Source organism: Phaenicophaeus curvirostris, chromosome 3, assembly GCF_032191515.1.
Source record: "Phaenicophaeus curvirostris isolate KB17595 chromosome 3, BPBGC_Pcur_1.0, whole genome shotgun sequence".
Taxonomy (NCBI): Eukaryota; Metazoa; Chordata; class Aves; order Cuculiformes; family Cuculidae; genus Phaenicophaeus; species Phaenicophaeus curvirostris.
Window position 1 is genome coordinate 16,710,068 of NC_091394.1, and position 14,382 is coordinate 16,724,449.

A 14,382-nucleotide genomic window follows, 5' to 3' on the forward strand; every position below is an offset into this window, starting at 1 on the left:
CACAGTCACACTGTAAAACAGTTTCAGAAATTAATAACTTTTCAAAATATTAACCTATGATAATTTTTATAGAGTCCTTCCAACCTCTCTCCATCAATCCACTGTGCCCACAACACCTTCTAGCAGCAGTAGCAGGGTGAATAACATGTTACTAACAATTTCTATAGCATCATAGAAATGTAACAAATGATACAAACACAAGCACCATGGACTTGAGCATAATTAGAAATCAGCTTAATATGAGAGTATCTGTAATAAACCAAAATATTTGCCTTAGTTATAAGACAAATTACATAATCACACAGAATACATGAGTTTAGGAACCTTGAGCACTGGATGGAAATAAACAGATTGTGAATGGTAAAACTAAGAACATACATGGATACAATTAAGACTTTATTTGGGCCCAACCAAGACAATTACAGGACTAAACAGCTGATGCAGTATAGGAGTAATGAATTAAAAAAAAGTAAGAAAGGAGTTTTACAGTAACAGCTGTGCATGATTATAGACTAATAAAAGGAACAAAAAAAAACCATATACAAAACCAACATAAAATGAGAAGACATAGTCATTTTTCAAAAAGCAAAACAACAAAGTGAATATGTTAAAAGAATTGTAATCAAAGTATAAAATAGAGCTCTGGCATTTTGAACAGTTCAACTTCACAAAGCTGGTATTGTGATCTATAGTTCATATTGATTTTCACTTTTTATACAATGTTAATTTTATTGACTGTATTCTTATAATAGAAAAATTCTAGTTTCATGTGCCATTCTACTTAAATGATTTCCTGTATTCACAGAACTTTTAACCATTTATAACATATTGTCAAATGTCCTTAGTTCTGTTAAAAAGCTAAAACTTGAGAAACATGCACAGATTTCTGTGAGGATGTTGTCAGCTGGCTGCAGAGACCTTGGTATCTACTTAATAAAATATTTTTTGCCCATAATCTATAATTCCAAGTGTTATTTCCAAACAAGAAGAAATCCATTTATACCTCAACTAATATACTGAGACAGATATGTTTCCAGCAGGCCTTGTGGGTTAAGAGACTTGCTCTTTCCTCGCTCCTATCCCTCCTGTCTTTTCAACTGTGTGATTATGTGTTCTTTTATTTTTCAGTTGTATTGTGATCTCCCTTCATCATGAGGAGTGAGCTGTGCCTGACTCAGACTACGCAACAATTCAGTGGTTAAGAAAATCTTCCTAAGAGATAGCAGATTCAAGTTTGTGTTCCTCACCAAATGAGGATACTGAGCCCAAATTCTTACGTTCCAGATTGAATACTGGACACCATTTGCCATTTTTCTTAGTGAAAGTTGTACAGCCAGTCCTAGCCATCAAACACAGCCTTCATAGCAAGGCTAGTTTTAATTAATTCTCTCATCCTGTGTGCATGCCAAAATAAACCCAAGAAATTCAGTTCACACCAAATATGACAGCACAAGTTGTACTACGGCCCTAAACCGAAGACTGAGAACAACAGTTCATCATTTACAAGCTCTCATGGATTTTGACCATCTCCTGCATAGGGGTAGGTACTGAAATCCAGTAAAAGTTGTACTTTAGGTACATTTATTTATTTTAGTTCTAGACTTTGACTGTGGAGCATATTTAATAACTTGTATTGTTGTAAAGTCCTATTTTTCAGCAACGAGGGCAACACAGTCCCTTCTTGGAGGCATCTGAGAGGTCATTACTGTCCTCCTGCAATAAATGACTGGAATAGATTTGTGTCTGACTTATAATTACCCTAACACTCACTGATAAACCTCACAGATCTGTTCTTTCTGCCACTGTGTCCCTCTAGGAAGCGCTCAGCTCCCTTTGCACATGATGTCATGCTATCTTCTATTGTATTTTATCTCACTTTTCTCTCTTTCTGATCCACAAAATCATGAACTTGTCTTAAATGACATTGAACTGTGCTTTGGTAGGGGTGGTTCCCTCTGGCACATGTCAACAATTTTAATTATCATGCTCCTAGCCCTCCTGATAGTGGGACATAATGAGATTTTCAATGATCGAATTGTTATAAAATCTTAAAGTAACTTAAAGTTCCAGCATAATCCCATCTTTTCTCTCCTTGTATACTCAAAATTACTCATAATAATCCACATCTTGCCCATTTAACTCTTCCCATTGGGATATCTCTCTGGTCCCAGAGGGCATACTCTCTACTCCGGGAAGTCTGGCTGCGAGGGCTCAGTGCAAATGCAGAAAGGGTGCAGAAAGGGTGCAGCCAAGGATGACTGTGACCCAGGGAACAAGTGGGGCCAGCAGCCCCATGTAGACACCTGAGATGGGGCCATTTCTTTTCCATCAAAGCTGCAGAAAGCTGTGGCAGGCTGCAGCTTCCACAACATTACAGTCTGGCTGTGGACCTGGCCATGGGCCTATTGATCTGCACCCAGACCCCTTTCCTGCAGGGTGACATTCTAGCCTTGGCTCCAGCATTGCACCCGTGGCCTTGCCTGGACACCCAGGGCTGGGTCTGACACTGGCTACTCTCTGAGTCCCGCCTTACTGCTCCCCAATTATATCCATATTTCAGGCTTTTCTGTGGCTCAACAAGATAACATCCAACTAATTCTCAATACAAAGAGAAAAGAAAAATACAGACTGCTTTTGGTTAAACACACTGTATAAAATCTCATTTTCTGTTTATTTCCACTTAAAGTATATGGATTTCCCTCAAAATTTATCCCCAACATCTACTACCATGTAAAGGAACTGTAGGTACTGGGATTACTTCTCCCTTCCCTTCTTTTAAGTATAGGTCCTCCATTTTCAACTCTTCCATGACAGTTTGCCAGTTCTAATTTATTACCAGATTTTTCAAGCCTTTCAATATATTGAAATGCAAATTATACAGTCACTTAGAAGAAAAAAGACAATTAGAAATATTAATGACTAGCTCAACAAGAGTATTTAAAGTCTTGTGCTGTAGTACTACTTAAGTAGATAAAACATTCAATTTCCACTCAACGTAGTTCTAAGTTCAAGTTAAAGTCTAATAAGGGTAATCAGTAAGTGCACTTTTATGTACATACCATATACCTGCATTTTTTTAAAGAGCTCTTCCATGTCAATATCCAAATTACTTTCTATGAAGTGCTTTATGAAATTGCTTTGCAGTGCTTCCTAAAATGAAAAGTGTTATATGTTACATCAGGTTTATCTTCTCTCAAGAAATATAACGTCTATATATGTATATATGCATCTGTGTCCAAGTTCATTGCCAAGATTTCCTCCATAACACTGGAGAAGTCACTTAGCCTCTCCATATCATCAGTCTTCCCCTCTTAACAGGTTATCTCCACACATTTCAAATAAGCAGCAGAACATACATTCCCCATTGCTGTACATCACTGTCCTCCTTTACTGCAAATATTTTATATAAGAGTCCATTCTAATGCCCTTGCAAGTCTGTTGGGATAGAAACCCATTTTCCTTTCCTGAACGACTCTTGAACCTTTATACTATCAGCACTGGGAGTAGTAAAATAAATAACTTTTAAAAACCGGCATTTAAACTTCCTTACCATATTTGCCAAGGTTTTTTCAGTTCATCTTTCCCACATGAGTTCTTTTACTAGTTGCACAAATCATCGGAAAAAGCAAGTGGCGAACAAGAAACTTTCAGAAAATATGTTATTTCCTACAATCTTATATTTGTTTTAACTGACTGTATAAAGCTTGCAGGTGTACCTTTTTATATTTTTTTATTTCCCCTTTTGCCTGGGAATACCGGACATAGCGAGGTAACTACACTGCCCTTATCTTCACCTCAGAAGTTTCTCAGCGTCACACTGTATACTCATAACCTAAAGCTATTCTGCCTCTTTTTCAGCTATTTTTAAATCTGAAACCAGAGACATGGGCGGTTTTATACATACAGAAACTCTATCTAGATCATATAATAATTCAAAAATAGGAAACTCTCCCACAGATCACAAACCTGCAGTCTTGAGACCGTGAGGACACTTCCACTGGTTTTAAAAACCTCGGACATCCTAAGCCATGCCTCAGAATAAGTCTTCAAGTTTTCCACGAAAACAAAAGTGAAATTAGCCTGCAAAAAAGAACACAGGGAGACAAAAAAGTAAAACCTGTCCATAGAAAATCGTAAGAATTAGAAAGAACTGGCATGTTTCATGTTTTCTGCAACTCCTTTCCATTTCACTTTGGCAGTCAGTACTAAGGATATCCGTGTTTCCTTTTATCTGTTTAAGAAATGAAAAGTATTTATTGCAGTCTCTGAATACCAAGCAAATGAAAGAAAATTCTTCCTGCAGCTTTTATGTTTCCCACCTGAAGTATACAGACTTCAATTTCATAAAGTCTCTCTCACACAGTGTATCATAGAAGTGCTTCAGAAAGACAGAAAAAAATAATAGTTAGGACATATTAGGACATATATTAAAAAAAGAAAAAAAAAGGCCTTTGCAGAACTTGTGGGTCTTTTATTCAAACTATCTTGACTGAATATATAATAAAAGTGAAAGTCAGAGGTATAGTCTGGACTACAAATTCAATTGACTAATCAATCTATTTTGAAATACTCTCACAGAGGAAGCCTTGAGTACAGCAAAATACTCTCTGTCCCAGTCAAACAGAAGCTACAAATTATCTTTCAAGCCACTAGCAAACAACCACCCATTTTTTCTCTTATAAACAGATCAGAAGTGTACTCAAGATTAGAAAACATTGCAGTGTCTTTTTGTTTAAATTGGTGTTATCAGTCACAGAAGTGCATTTAAGAACAATCCAACATTGTTATTATGGTAGAGACCATGACATTTCCCAGCAAAGACTGTCTGCAATGAGTTGTAAGCTCCAATTTGGGACTATGCTTTTTGCAGTAATTCCTGTTGAAAGCACATAATTTTAAGTGCCTTTTGCAAAATTCCACCTCTAACACAATATGGGAAAACAATTTGTGGTGATTCTTTCTTCCCGTTTGTAAGCATAGTAGGCTCCAAAGAGATCTTTGCAGATAATTTCATTTTTCTGAAATAACTCATGATTTGACTTCTATGAGGGTCCTCATTTCACTTTCAATGGGAGAGTGATCCTAAACATTAAACTGAAGTTTGGTGTTAAATCAACTGAGCAAGTCCTGTTAACAAGCATCAGAAAACCTTACGGGCTGAAATCCCAGGCTTGAATAGCAAAATCATGCAACACGCTGTCCAGGCATGACGGTGACAAGCTAAGGGAGACCTGAAAGGCTGCAAGGGTAGCAAACAGCCATAATGGAAGAATGCTATTTCCCCAGTACAGAGTAAGCACAGGTCGCACTAGAACACAAGGACATGAGACCTCGTTAGAAATTGTAATATCAAGCAGCTCATTAGACCTGAGCTCTATTGAGTGCTACTTGGTTTGCTTCTGAATAGCACAAAAGATTTTTTTTTTTCCGAAGTCACTTTCAAAGAGCTACAGTAACGATAACATCCTTGTATTCAGCCTCCTTATACAAACAATTAAAAAAAAAATCACTGTAGCAACACAGACTTTTGGAAAAGATGAACTTTATATAATGGAGAAACTTATTTGAAAGACATTAAAAGCAGCAAAGGGTAAGTTGTGTGTAGGAGGTACAGAGACTATTAAAGACAGCATGGAAGAAACTGAACAAATATATATTGCCTAGCAAAAAAAGAATTTAAGAAAGACTTGAGGAAGACCGTACGTATGCATACACAAGCTACACAGCAGGAAGCTATTAGAAAACAGCCTTTTAAAAATTTGAAGTTATAATCAAATAAGAGAAGAAACAAACACTTGGGGAAAAAAATGGTTTTCATTTAACATTTCCATGCTTTCTCATACACCACTGTCAGTGTTTGGGAAGTTCCTGTGTCAAAAGCCTTCTCTGTGAAGAACAGACTTCAGAGAATCTGTCTTGAAACGAAGCAAAAAAGTAAACTAAGTGAAAACTTGAAGTAAAAAAAAAAATAAAAAGTCATACTAATTAACAAAGTGACCAGTAAGTAGTTCCCTGGACAAGATATGATATATTCAGTCAAGAATTCCAAGAGTGCCCAAGGATTAAATAGTTGAAGTATTCACTGTAGTGTAACCTTCTTGATTAAAATTCCCTTAATATCACAGAACCAGAAAATAACAAAAGCAATGCTATTCATAAAGAAGATGCTAAGGTAACCAGGGGACTACAGACTGATAATTCTGAAATCTGTACTAAGCAAATTTTAATTTTGCTATAATAATAAATTACAACAAAGTTTAGTAGGGGAAACGTAGAATACAAATATAGTTGGGAAATACAAATACAGGATTTTAGAAAAGAAGTTCCGTCAGTTGAAGCTGAAGAACAGGCAAGTGAGGAAGTGGTTGTTGATGCAGAAACGCTCACTGCAGGCACTGTGAATAACAGAGTTTACATAAGCTCTAGAAGCAAATGGACAATTTATAGCCAGCCTGGTGATTCTATGAGTCTATGAAAGTCCTGGCAAACCTGACCCTTAAGTTTTCAGAAGTTGGGACAGTATTTGAGGGGAATATCACTTCACTGACAATTTCTTCAGTTCTTCCCCATTCAGCCTTTACAGATTACTGTTGGAATCAGAACCTAGGGCAATATGAATGCTTAATCTTACATGATAAAGCAACTCCTGTGAGTTTGTATGCTAATGACTACCTAGACTTTGAAGTTTAATAGAAATTCTCTTCAAGTTCTCTTCTTCCTCATCAATGAATATCCATTTAAAATACACATTCTTTGCAATACCCAGGCTGAATATTGCCTTTGATTAGAGTCTTCAGTATCAACTACAGCCCTATCTGGATCGAGTACATCTACACCTCTTCCTGATGTAAGAATAAACAAAAATGATATTCTGAGCTTACTTAACTGTTTTTATAATGACAGCATTTGACAGGCTGACAAGTCAAGTGTGCTTATGTGAAACCAAGCAGAATATTAAAGTTTTGAATAAGAACTTACTCAACTACTATCAATTTTGCTAATTACACTAGACAAAAAGGCAGGAAACTGAAATGAATGAATTTGCTAGATGAGTCTTATTTCTTTCATTTCTCAATTGTCTTGCCACATTTATATATATATATACATACATATATATTTCTGACTGTTCCAATTACAAAGAAATTCCACAAAGTCATCCTAACATGATTGTCTGAATATAAGATCACGTCTGAGAATCTTTTGAAATAAAAAATACTTTCGTAAGATCAACTCATCAGTGGCAAAACGTTCAAGCAGAGATCAAAGACATCACATGTGGTCTTTGAACTCCTGGATACCAGTTGTCATGGAACTATTTTTGCTCTCCATTAGCACTGCAGCCTGTAGCTGTTATTCTACACAGTAGAACTGTTGAATTCTCAGAAACTAAAACTAGCAACTTCACAATTTGTTGAAGAATGGTAAATAACACAGTCTTGAAAAAAAATAGCCCATATAAAAAATTTAGTATGCAAACATCAATGTTTTTAGCTTTAATCCTCCACTTTTTTTCTTTTAGCAAACATCTACCATGAGGTCACACAGCCTAAAATAAAATAGAACTTCTGTGAAGCTTTTTTTCTAGATTTTAAATTAACATAATATTCCAGGGTAACGAGAAGGCTTGGGGGAGACCTTATTGCAGTCTTCAAGTTCCTCACAAGGGAAGGGAGAGGAGAAGGCAATGCTCTCTTCTCTCTGGCAACCAATGATAAGACAAGAGGTAATGGCAGGAATATGTATCAGAGGAGATTTAGGTTGGGTATTAGGAAAAGGTTCTTCACTCTGAGGGTGATGGAGCACTGGAACAGGCTCCCCAGGGAAATAGTCATGGAACCATGACTTACAATATTCAAGAAGTACTTAGACAATACTCTCAGACTCATGATGTGAATGTTGGGGTTGTCCTATGCAGGGACAGGAGTTGGACTCAATAATCCTTGTGGGTCACTTCCTACTGAGGACACTCTATGATAACTCTAATATGTATTTTAAAAAAGTCATCATTCTTCCTTCCACAAGTGTCTCAAAGGTAGTAATGAGCAAACACATCATTGCAGATAATCATGCTCAAAACAGAGCACCTACCATGCCAAAATTGCAGAGACAGTAATAACTGTTGAATGAGATCAAGTCATCAGAATCCACACATACAGCAGATCAGCTACCAGTGATCATTCACACTACTGGTGTTAGAAACATAATCAAGGAGGGTGCACCGTATGTTTCTTTTTTTTTTTATAAACGGAGCTCGGTGACTCCCTCAGAACAGGTTTTCATTGCTGTGAAGTTGCCTCCCCATCAGCTCCTTATGCTACTCCATTAAAGTTCCCAGCAGAAGAAAATGTTGAAGGTGAAAGCTTACATTCCTACACCTTGATACGGTATGTTTCACATGACAGTTCTGCTAATGTGTTCTTTCTGATCTTTTAATACAAGGTTTAAGGGACTTTGAACCAAATTCTGCTTTTCACATTGATGTGAAAGTATTGTAACAAGTAGGATAAAAATGAAAAGAAATAGTAAGCTTAAAGTGGGAATAGGGTGAGAACTCAAGGGGCAGGGTGGATCCAGTTTTCTAAAAGGCAATTATCCAACTGTTTCTAACTATCCTGAAAGAAATGTACCTTTAAAATCAAGTGCAAAGACAAAATCAATAAGCAGAAATAGTGTTTCTTCTGATACTCACCTTCTCTATCACCAGGTCAATCATGTTGATGTTTGAATTGTACAGTATCTTCCCATGTAATAAAGGTTTCAGGAAAGTCCACAGCAAAGCCCCATTAGAAGACTGCAAAATCTCCTGATAAAGCTTCAAGCAAAACGGAGCTGTGAAAACAAAGACAGATTCACATTTAAGACAGACAAAACAGGTGAGGTTGGATTATTATTAATTTTTTTTTTAAATTAAAAAAAAAATCTTGAATTTTATTTTAGGGTATGCCTCAGCACTACTTCAAACACCATACAGCTTCCACCAAGCATTCATGACAGGTCCCCAAACAGAAATTTTTTAACCATGGTCTATGATAGTGTTGAGGATAAGGAACTCTAAAAATTAGACAAGAAAAATAAAAGAACCAGAATGCAAAGAGCTTCTTACATTTGTGAAAAGCAGCCTGTGAATCCCATCTATCCTAAAAGTTACGTTTGTGCATTTTAGAGTGGATGGACACATGCAAAACTTCTGCCCACAAAATGAATGCTTAGGGAACATTCAAGTTAAGAAAAACAGATTCACTCTGCATCCTTAGTTGTTCTGCAGCTCTTTATTCCTACTTAAGAAAGAAGTAGCAATACACAAATTCCTTCACAAATACAGACTTTATTTGTATAATTTCATAAGAAACTAGCAAAACACAGGAAAAATATTGGCATGACACTGAATTCTTGATTTGAAATATATAGTCAATTTACATTTCCAATACAAAAACAAGTTCCTACATCACATGTGGCTATGAATGCATTATAGAGTGTATGTCCTTCAGAACTAAGAACCAGTGAATAGGTTCCAAGATATCCCACTGCACTTGCAGTCATGTAAAGGCAATAAATTTTCCTGCGAGAAACATTTAGACTTTTACACCCAGCTTATGTGTTTGGGTTTGGTTTTTGGGGGTTTTTTTGTGTGTGTTATTTGACTGGATTTAGAAATATCCAACATCCAGTGTTGTGGGGAAATATTAAATAATGTCATTCCTCAAGGAAGACAAATTATTGCACATAGTGCTAAAGTAAGCAAAACAAAAAAAAAATCTTTCTGAAAGTGGAAGAAACAAGGGTCAGAAACATATCATCAAGAACACCTAGTTCTTTGTCCAAATTTTTACTTTCTTCAAGGAAACAATCATTACTAAGCACAACCATTGCTAAATGGCAGCAAAGAATTAAGAGGCTTCAAGCTGGCCTGTCAGAAACATCAATATGTTAAAGATACAGAAGAACTGCTAATCAGAGTTTGCTGTAGTTTCCAGAAAGTTATTAGAGTGTGTTTTGTACACAAAATACATACAAGTTAATCAGTGCCGAAGAAGTACAAATCAAGTTCTTGTGGCCTCATGTATTTTTTTTTTTTATTTTCATCTTCCATTGCCTCATTTACCAGTTTGTAAAATATGGGAAACTATTAATTCATTTACAGAATGCTGGGACTAATTGGTGCTTTAAAGACATTTCAAGGTCCTTAGGTAAAAGGTCTCACAACATTCCAGAGTTGTGATAATTTTTAAAAACAAACAAACAAGCAAGCAAAAAACCAAATAGTGCTTCTGGCCTACACAGTTTTGAAAGAGATTAAATCCTGAATAATCTCTCTAATCAGCCTACTAACTCCATTCTTCAAAAGAAAAGCAGAGTTGCCTGCTTTCTGCTATCCCACACACAAGAGAAGAAGGATAAGGCAGAGCTCTGGCTCCCTCCCAAGGGTTCTAGCCAAGCCAGAGTCAGTTTCTGGCTGCAGGAACTGATAGATGATAGACCCGTGATTCAGAGTCACAGATGCTTCCCTAGTGGCACTTTATCACCACATTCTTCTCATTGCACAGGGCCACTGAGGAACTAATAAGGTGATTAACAATATTAAAATGAATTGGGATAAGTCAAATATATATTGAGGAAAGAGAGCAAAGGTGAAATTATGTAAGAGCTAAGAGATTTTTTTGAATGCTTGATAAAAAGAATAGTAATATCAACTATTAAAAAACTCATTTTATCCAGAAGGCTTGAATATATTACTGCACAATAATTCTACAGTTTTGTGTTCACACAAGAAAGGCATGCAGCCATAAATTCTCCATCTTGTATCTCAAAGATATTTTTTAATGACAAGTGCTTTAAAAATTCTAATAAATACATCTCTAAGACAGAAATATTCTTATTTATTATTTGAAAAGATAGAAAACAACTAGAATCACTTGTGCCTCATCCACAATTATCTCATAGACATACAAAATGTATTGATTAATCCTTTTGCTCCGGATTACAGTGTTAGTTGAGATGTCAGCTGGTATAAAAACATTTATGTTTAAGGGGGAAAAACTACTTTAAAGTCTGAATACATACATATAAGTTGTGATTGATAGTTTTTCTTACTTGAGTCTTCAGGAATGCCATATTTTGCCATATTGTCCTCCAAGAGTCCCACAATTCTGGGAATGTCAAGGAACAGGTTTGCATTGCTGAAAAATGAAGACTCTTCTTTACACATTGCCTTGATTACAGAGTCCATGGATCCAACAGCTGAACTTCTGAACTGCCCAACTTGTAATAACTAGAACAAACAAATAAAAAATGGGTGAATCAATGTTGCTTTTAATAGCTTCAGGGAGTAGCCCTGGAGTTCTCTCAATATTAGCATCCGTGGAGATTGACAAAATTAGACTGCTGAAACTGCCTACAAGAATGAGAACCTGCTGTGCTCTTTTCTGTCCTCCTGATCACCTTTATTATGGTAGGGGGGAGGGAGGAGGGGAAGGTAATGAAGTTTTAATTGCCAGGATACTCAATGAAAGACAGTAGTATAATGTATTACATTAAACTCTGAAAGAGGCTGTGTATTGGTCAGGCAGAAAAGGAAAGCAAATACCAAGAGACCTGGACTACAGATTCCTTGATTTTAATGCCAGTATTCACAAAATCTACCCTCCACTGTGCAGATTCATCTTTCAGATAACATGCTCAGTTGCAACTGGTACTTCATGGAAGGCTGTACAGGTGTGCAGTTCTTAGAGAGGGTAAAACTGCAAGGCAACTTGCTGCTAGAGTAGAACTGAAGTATGTGTTGGCCCACCTGATACTCATTACTGGTGCAGACACTTGTCAAGAAAAGCATAACTAGACTATCAGATACCATTTGAAGACTGCACGACTGGCAAACAGAAAAACAAGACCGTGATATATCAACCAAACACATTCAACACAGAAACAAATCAGCATTTTGTCACCTTTTTTTTTTTTTAAGCAGAAGAGTCAATTTTCAAAGTAGTACAGCACTTCACATAAAGAATAAATCACAGACAGTTTAGAGAATATGCTGCTAGAAACAGTTTATCCTGATCAATGCCTTTATTGAAGTGCCAGGTGCTTCTTTAGTAATCCCAGAGGAATATTAGGAAGCGTTATTTAAAACTCGGTGTTGGCTGCTCCCAGAATCTGAGTTTTTGCATACAGCTTCAGCATACAGCATAGCAAAACCATAATATCTAGATTTCCCAGTACCGTCATTTACAGCTCTTGAATTAATCTCCTGGCATGAACTTTACTGGGGGAATAAACTTTATGCACAAAGCTGAATAAAAGTGGCTTTGAATCCTTATTAGTAACTATTTGCACTAGAAAGATAAATAAGTCTTGTTTCAGTCAAAGAGCACAAACTTGCTAATTAATTCCAATTCCAATCAAAAATAACTTGAAATTCAAATAATGAATATTTATGCAGTAAGCTGCCACCAACAGACTGAATCTACTTACTCTCTTTCAACAAAATATCCACTGACTCAATAAGATATGTTTCCTAAAATTTGGTTTGATAAAGTATAAGAAGTATATAAGATGGAAGTTCACAAAAAAAAAAGTTATCTTTGATCCAGTTGTTTGACTTTAAACCAAATGAAGTAAGTCTGCCATTAAGGGTAATGATTCCAAACAAGCAACCTCCTACAGACAAAGTAATTTGTCAAGCCTGTCATTCCAACAAAGTCATGGAAGAGGAAGGGTGGTACTGAAGATTAAAAAAGTCTCTGGAACTGGATTCTCAAATAGGGGCAAAAACCCTATAGCATAGGGGCTTCTGACCTAAATGTACAGCTGTATGCTTAAAAAAAATATTTTGGATAAATACAAATTCATGTGGAATAGAAATATCAGCTATTCAAAAAAGTAAACCTAAAAGTCAAGCCAGGTTACAGCTTGCACATAAAACTAAAATAAGTTCAGAATAATAACAGTAAGAGTGAGAAAAACAGGCAGTTTTCCTGGAAAACTAGAAGGAGGTTAAATACAATACAAAATTTGGTGAAACTGAAGGATTAAAGGAAACAAATATGGAGAAATAACTGTTCCTAATCCTGGGCAGATCCATAAACAAAACAAAGTCTTTATTGTTCTGAAATTGACAGAACTGGGGTGGGGGGGGAATGAAAAAATGGCAAAATTAGTGATTTATTTAAATTACTTTTCATAAGCCTGTCAAATTTAGATGGCAATATTTGAATGAAAAGTAGAAAAATCATCTATACTCAAGAATAACGATATAAGATAACGTTATAAGATGTAATGATAAAGGAAATAATGGTTATCTCATTGTGATGTTCGACAGGGCAAGTTACACTATAAATTTTATGGCATTAAAGATAAAATAAATGTGAGTAGAATTTAATGAATTATCAAATTATTATTCCAGACCAATACAATATATTATGTGGGAAACCAAGTTCTTCTTCATAAATAAGACATATGCTATCTCTAAACTAGGTTAACTCTAACAACAAATTCACGCTCTTGTCCCATAATATATTAATCAGCATTAATTCCATAACTGTCTGATGTGTAAAAAGTAGTGTTAAAAAGCTATTTCAGGGGCCTTACTAGAAGGAAATAAAACACTGGATCTTAGAGAAATTTCTAGTGCTATTCCTGTGAGACTGGTCTTAGATCCACTGTGACAAGATTTTTAGCCCTGAGAGAAGCAAATTGCTCAAATTAGCCTATAATTTAATACCAGAAAATATTCCAGAGGAAAAGAAGATCAGAATGCGACAAGGCAAGAAACCAACTACCTAATTTAAAGCAAAATCAAGTAATTGAAATTGAAAGTAATTGAAATATTACCAGTGCCAAGCATTATTTGGAATCTAAAATCATTGATGCTGTTCTGAAATGGAACTTACCTGTGTATATCATTGATCCTTGATCAAGTAAGAGGCAAAAATGTGTGCAGCTTATGAAAAAGCTGAATGCAACATTAAGAAAGTCATTTCAGTAGGTAAAGACATGAATGAGCAGAACTACAAGAGTCATCAGCCATAATTCCCAAATGTATACATTTCTTGTCTCAAACATTCAAGCTTAGCCTTAACACGGAATGTGAAGGTGACACTAAGATGTCTGAGATAACTCAGAACCTGTTAAAAAAAGAACACTAAAGCAAACAAAACAAATACTAAAATAACTCTGTTTTACTCATCAAAACAGAGGACAATGACAGGACTTATACAAACACGAGTGATTCGTGATTCAGAGAACTTATAAAAGCTACTGAACATTTTTGATGCAAGAGTAAACACGCTAGCCATGGATAAACCTAAGTCAGAATTTTATACATTTATAACACCAAGAGGCTTTTCAGTAATTATAGTTTAACAGAGAACTTGTTCAAGTTTGTGG

General features: G+C 35.8%; 1 protein-coding gene across 1 annotated transcript in view; it reads right to left on the reverse strand.

The window, feature by feature from the left end:
• The window catches only part of ABCA13 (ATP binding cassette subfamily A member 13), a 189,767-nt gene that overhangs the window by 121,854 nt on the left and 53,531 nt on the right, over nucleotides 1–14,382 (reverse strand). Inside the window, exons 21-24 of the mRNA XM_069853450.1 lie at nucleotides 11,092–11,269; nucleotides 8,690–8,829; nucleotides 3,967–4,080; nucleotides 3,060–3,150 (exon numbers count right to left, since the gene is read on the reverse strand). Coding sequence (XP_069709551.1) covers nucleotides 3,060–3,150; nucleotides 3,967–4,080; nucleotides 8,690–8,829; nucleotides 11,092–11,269 — 523 coding nt within the window. The remainder of the gene's footprint in view (nucleotides 1–3,059; nucleotides 3,151–3,966; nucleotides 4,081–8,689; nucleotides 8,830–11,091; nucleotides 11,270–14,382) is intronic.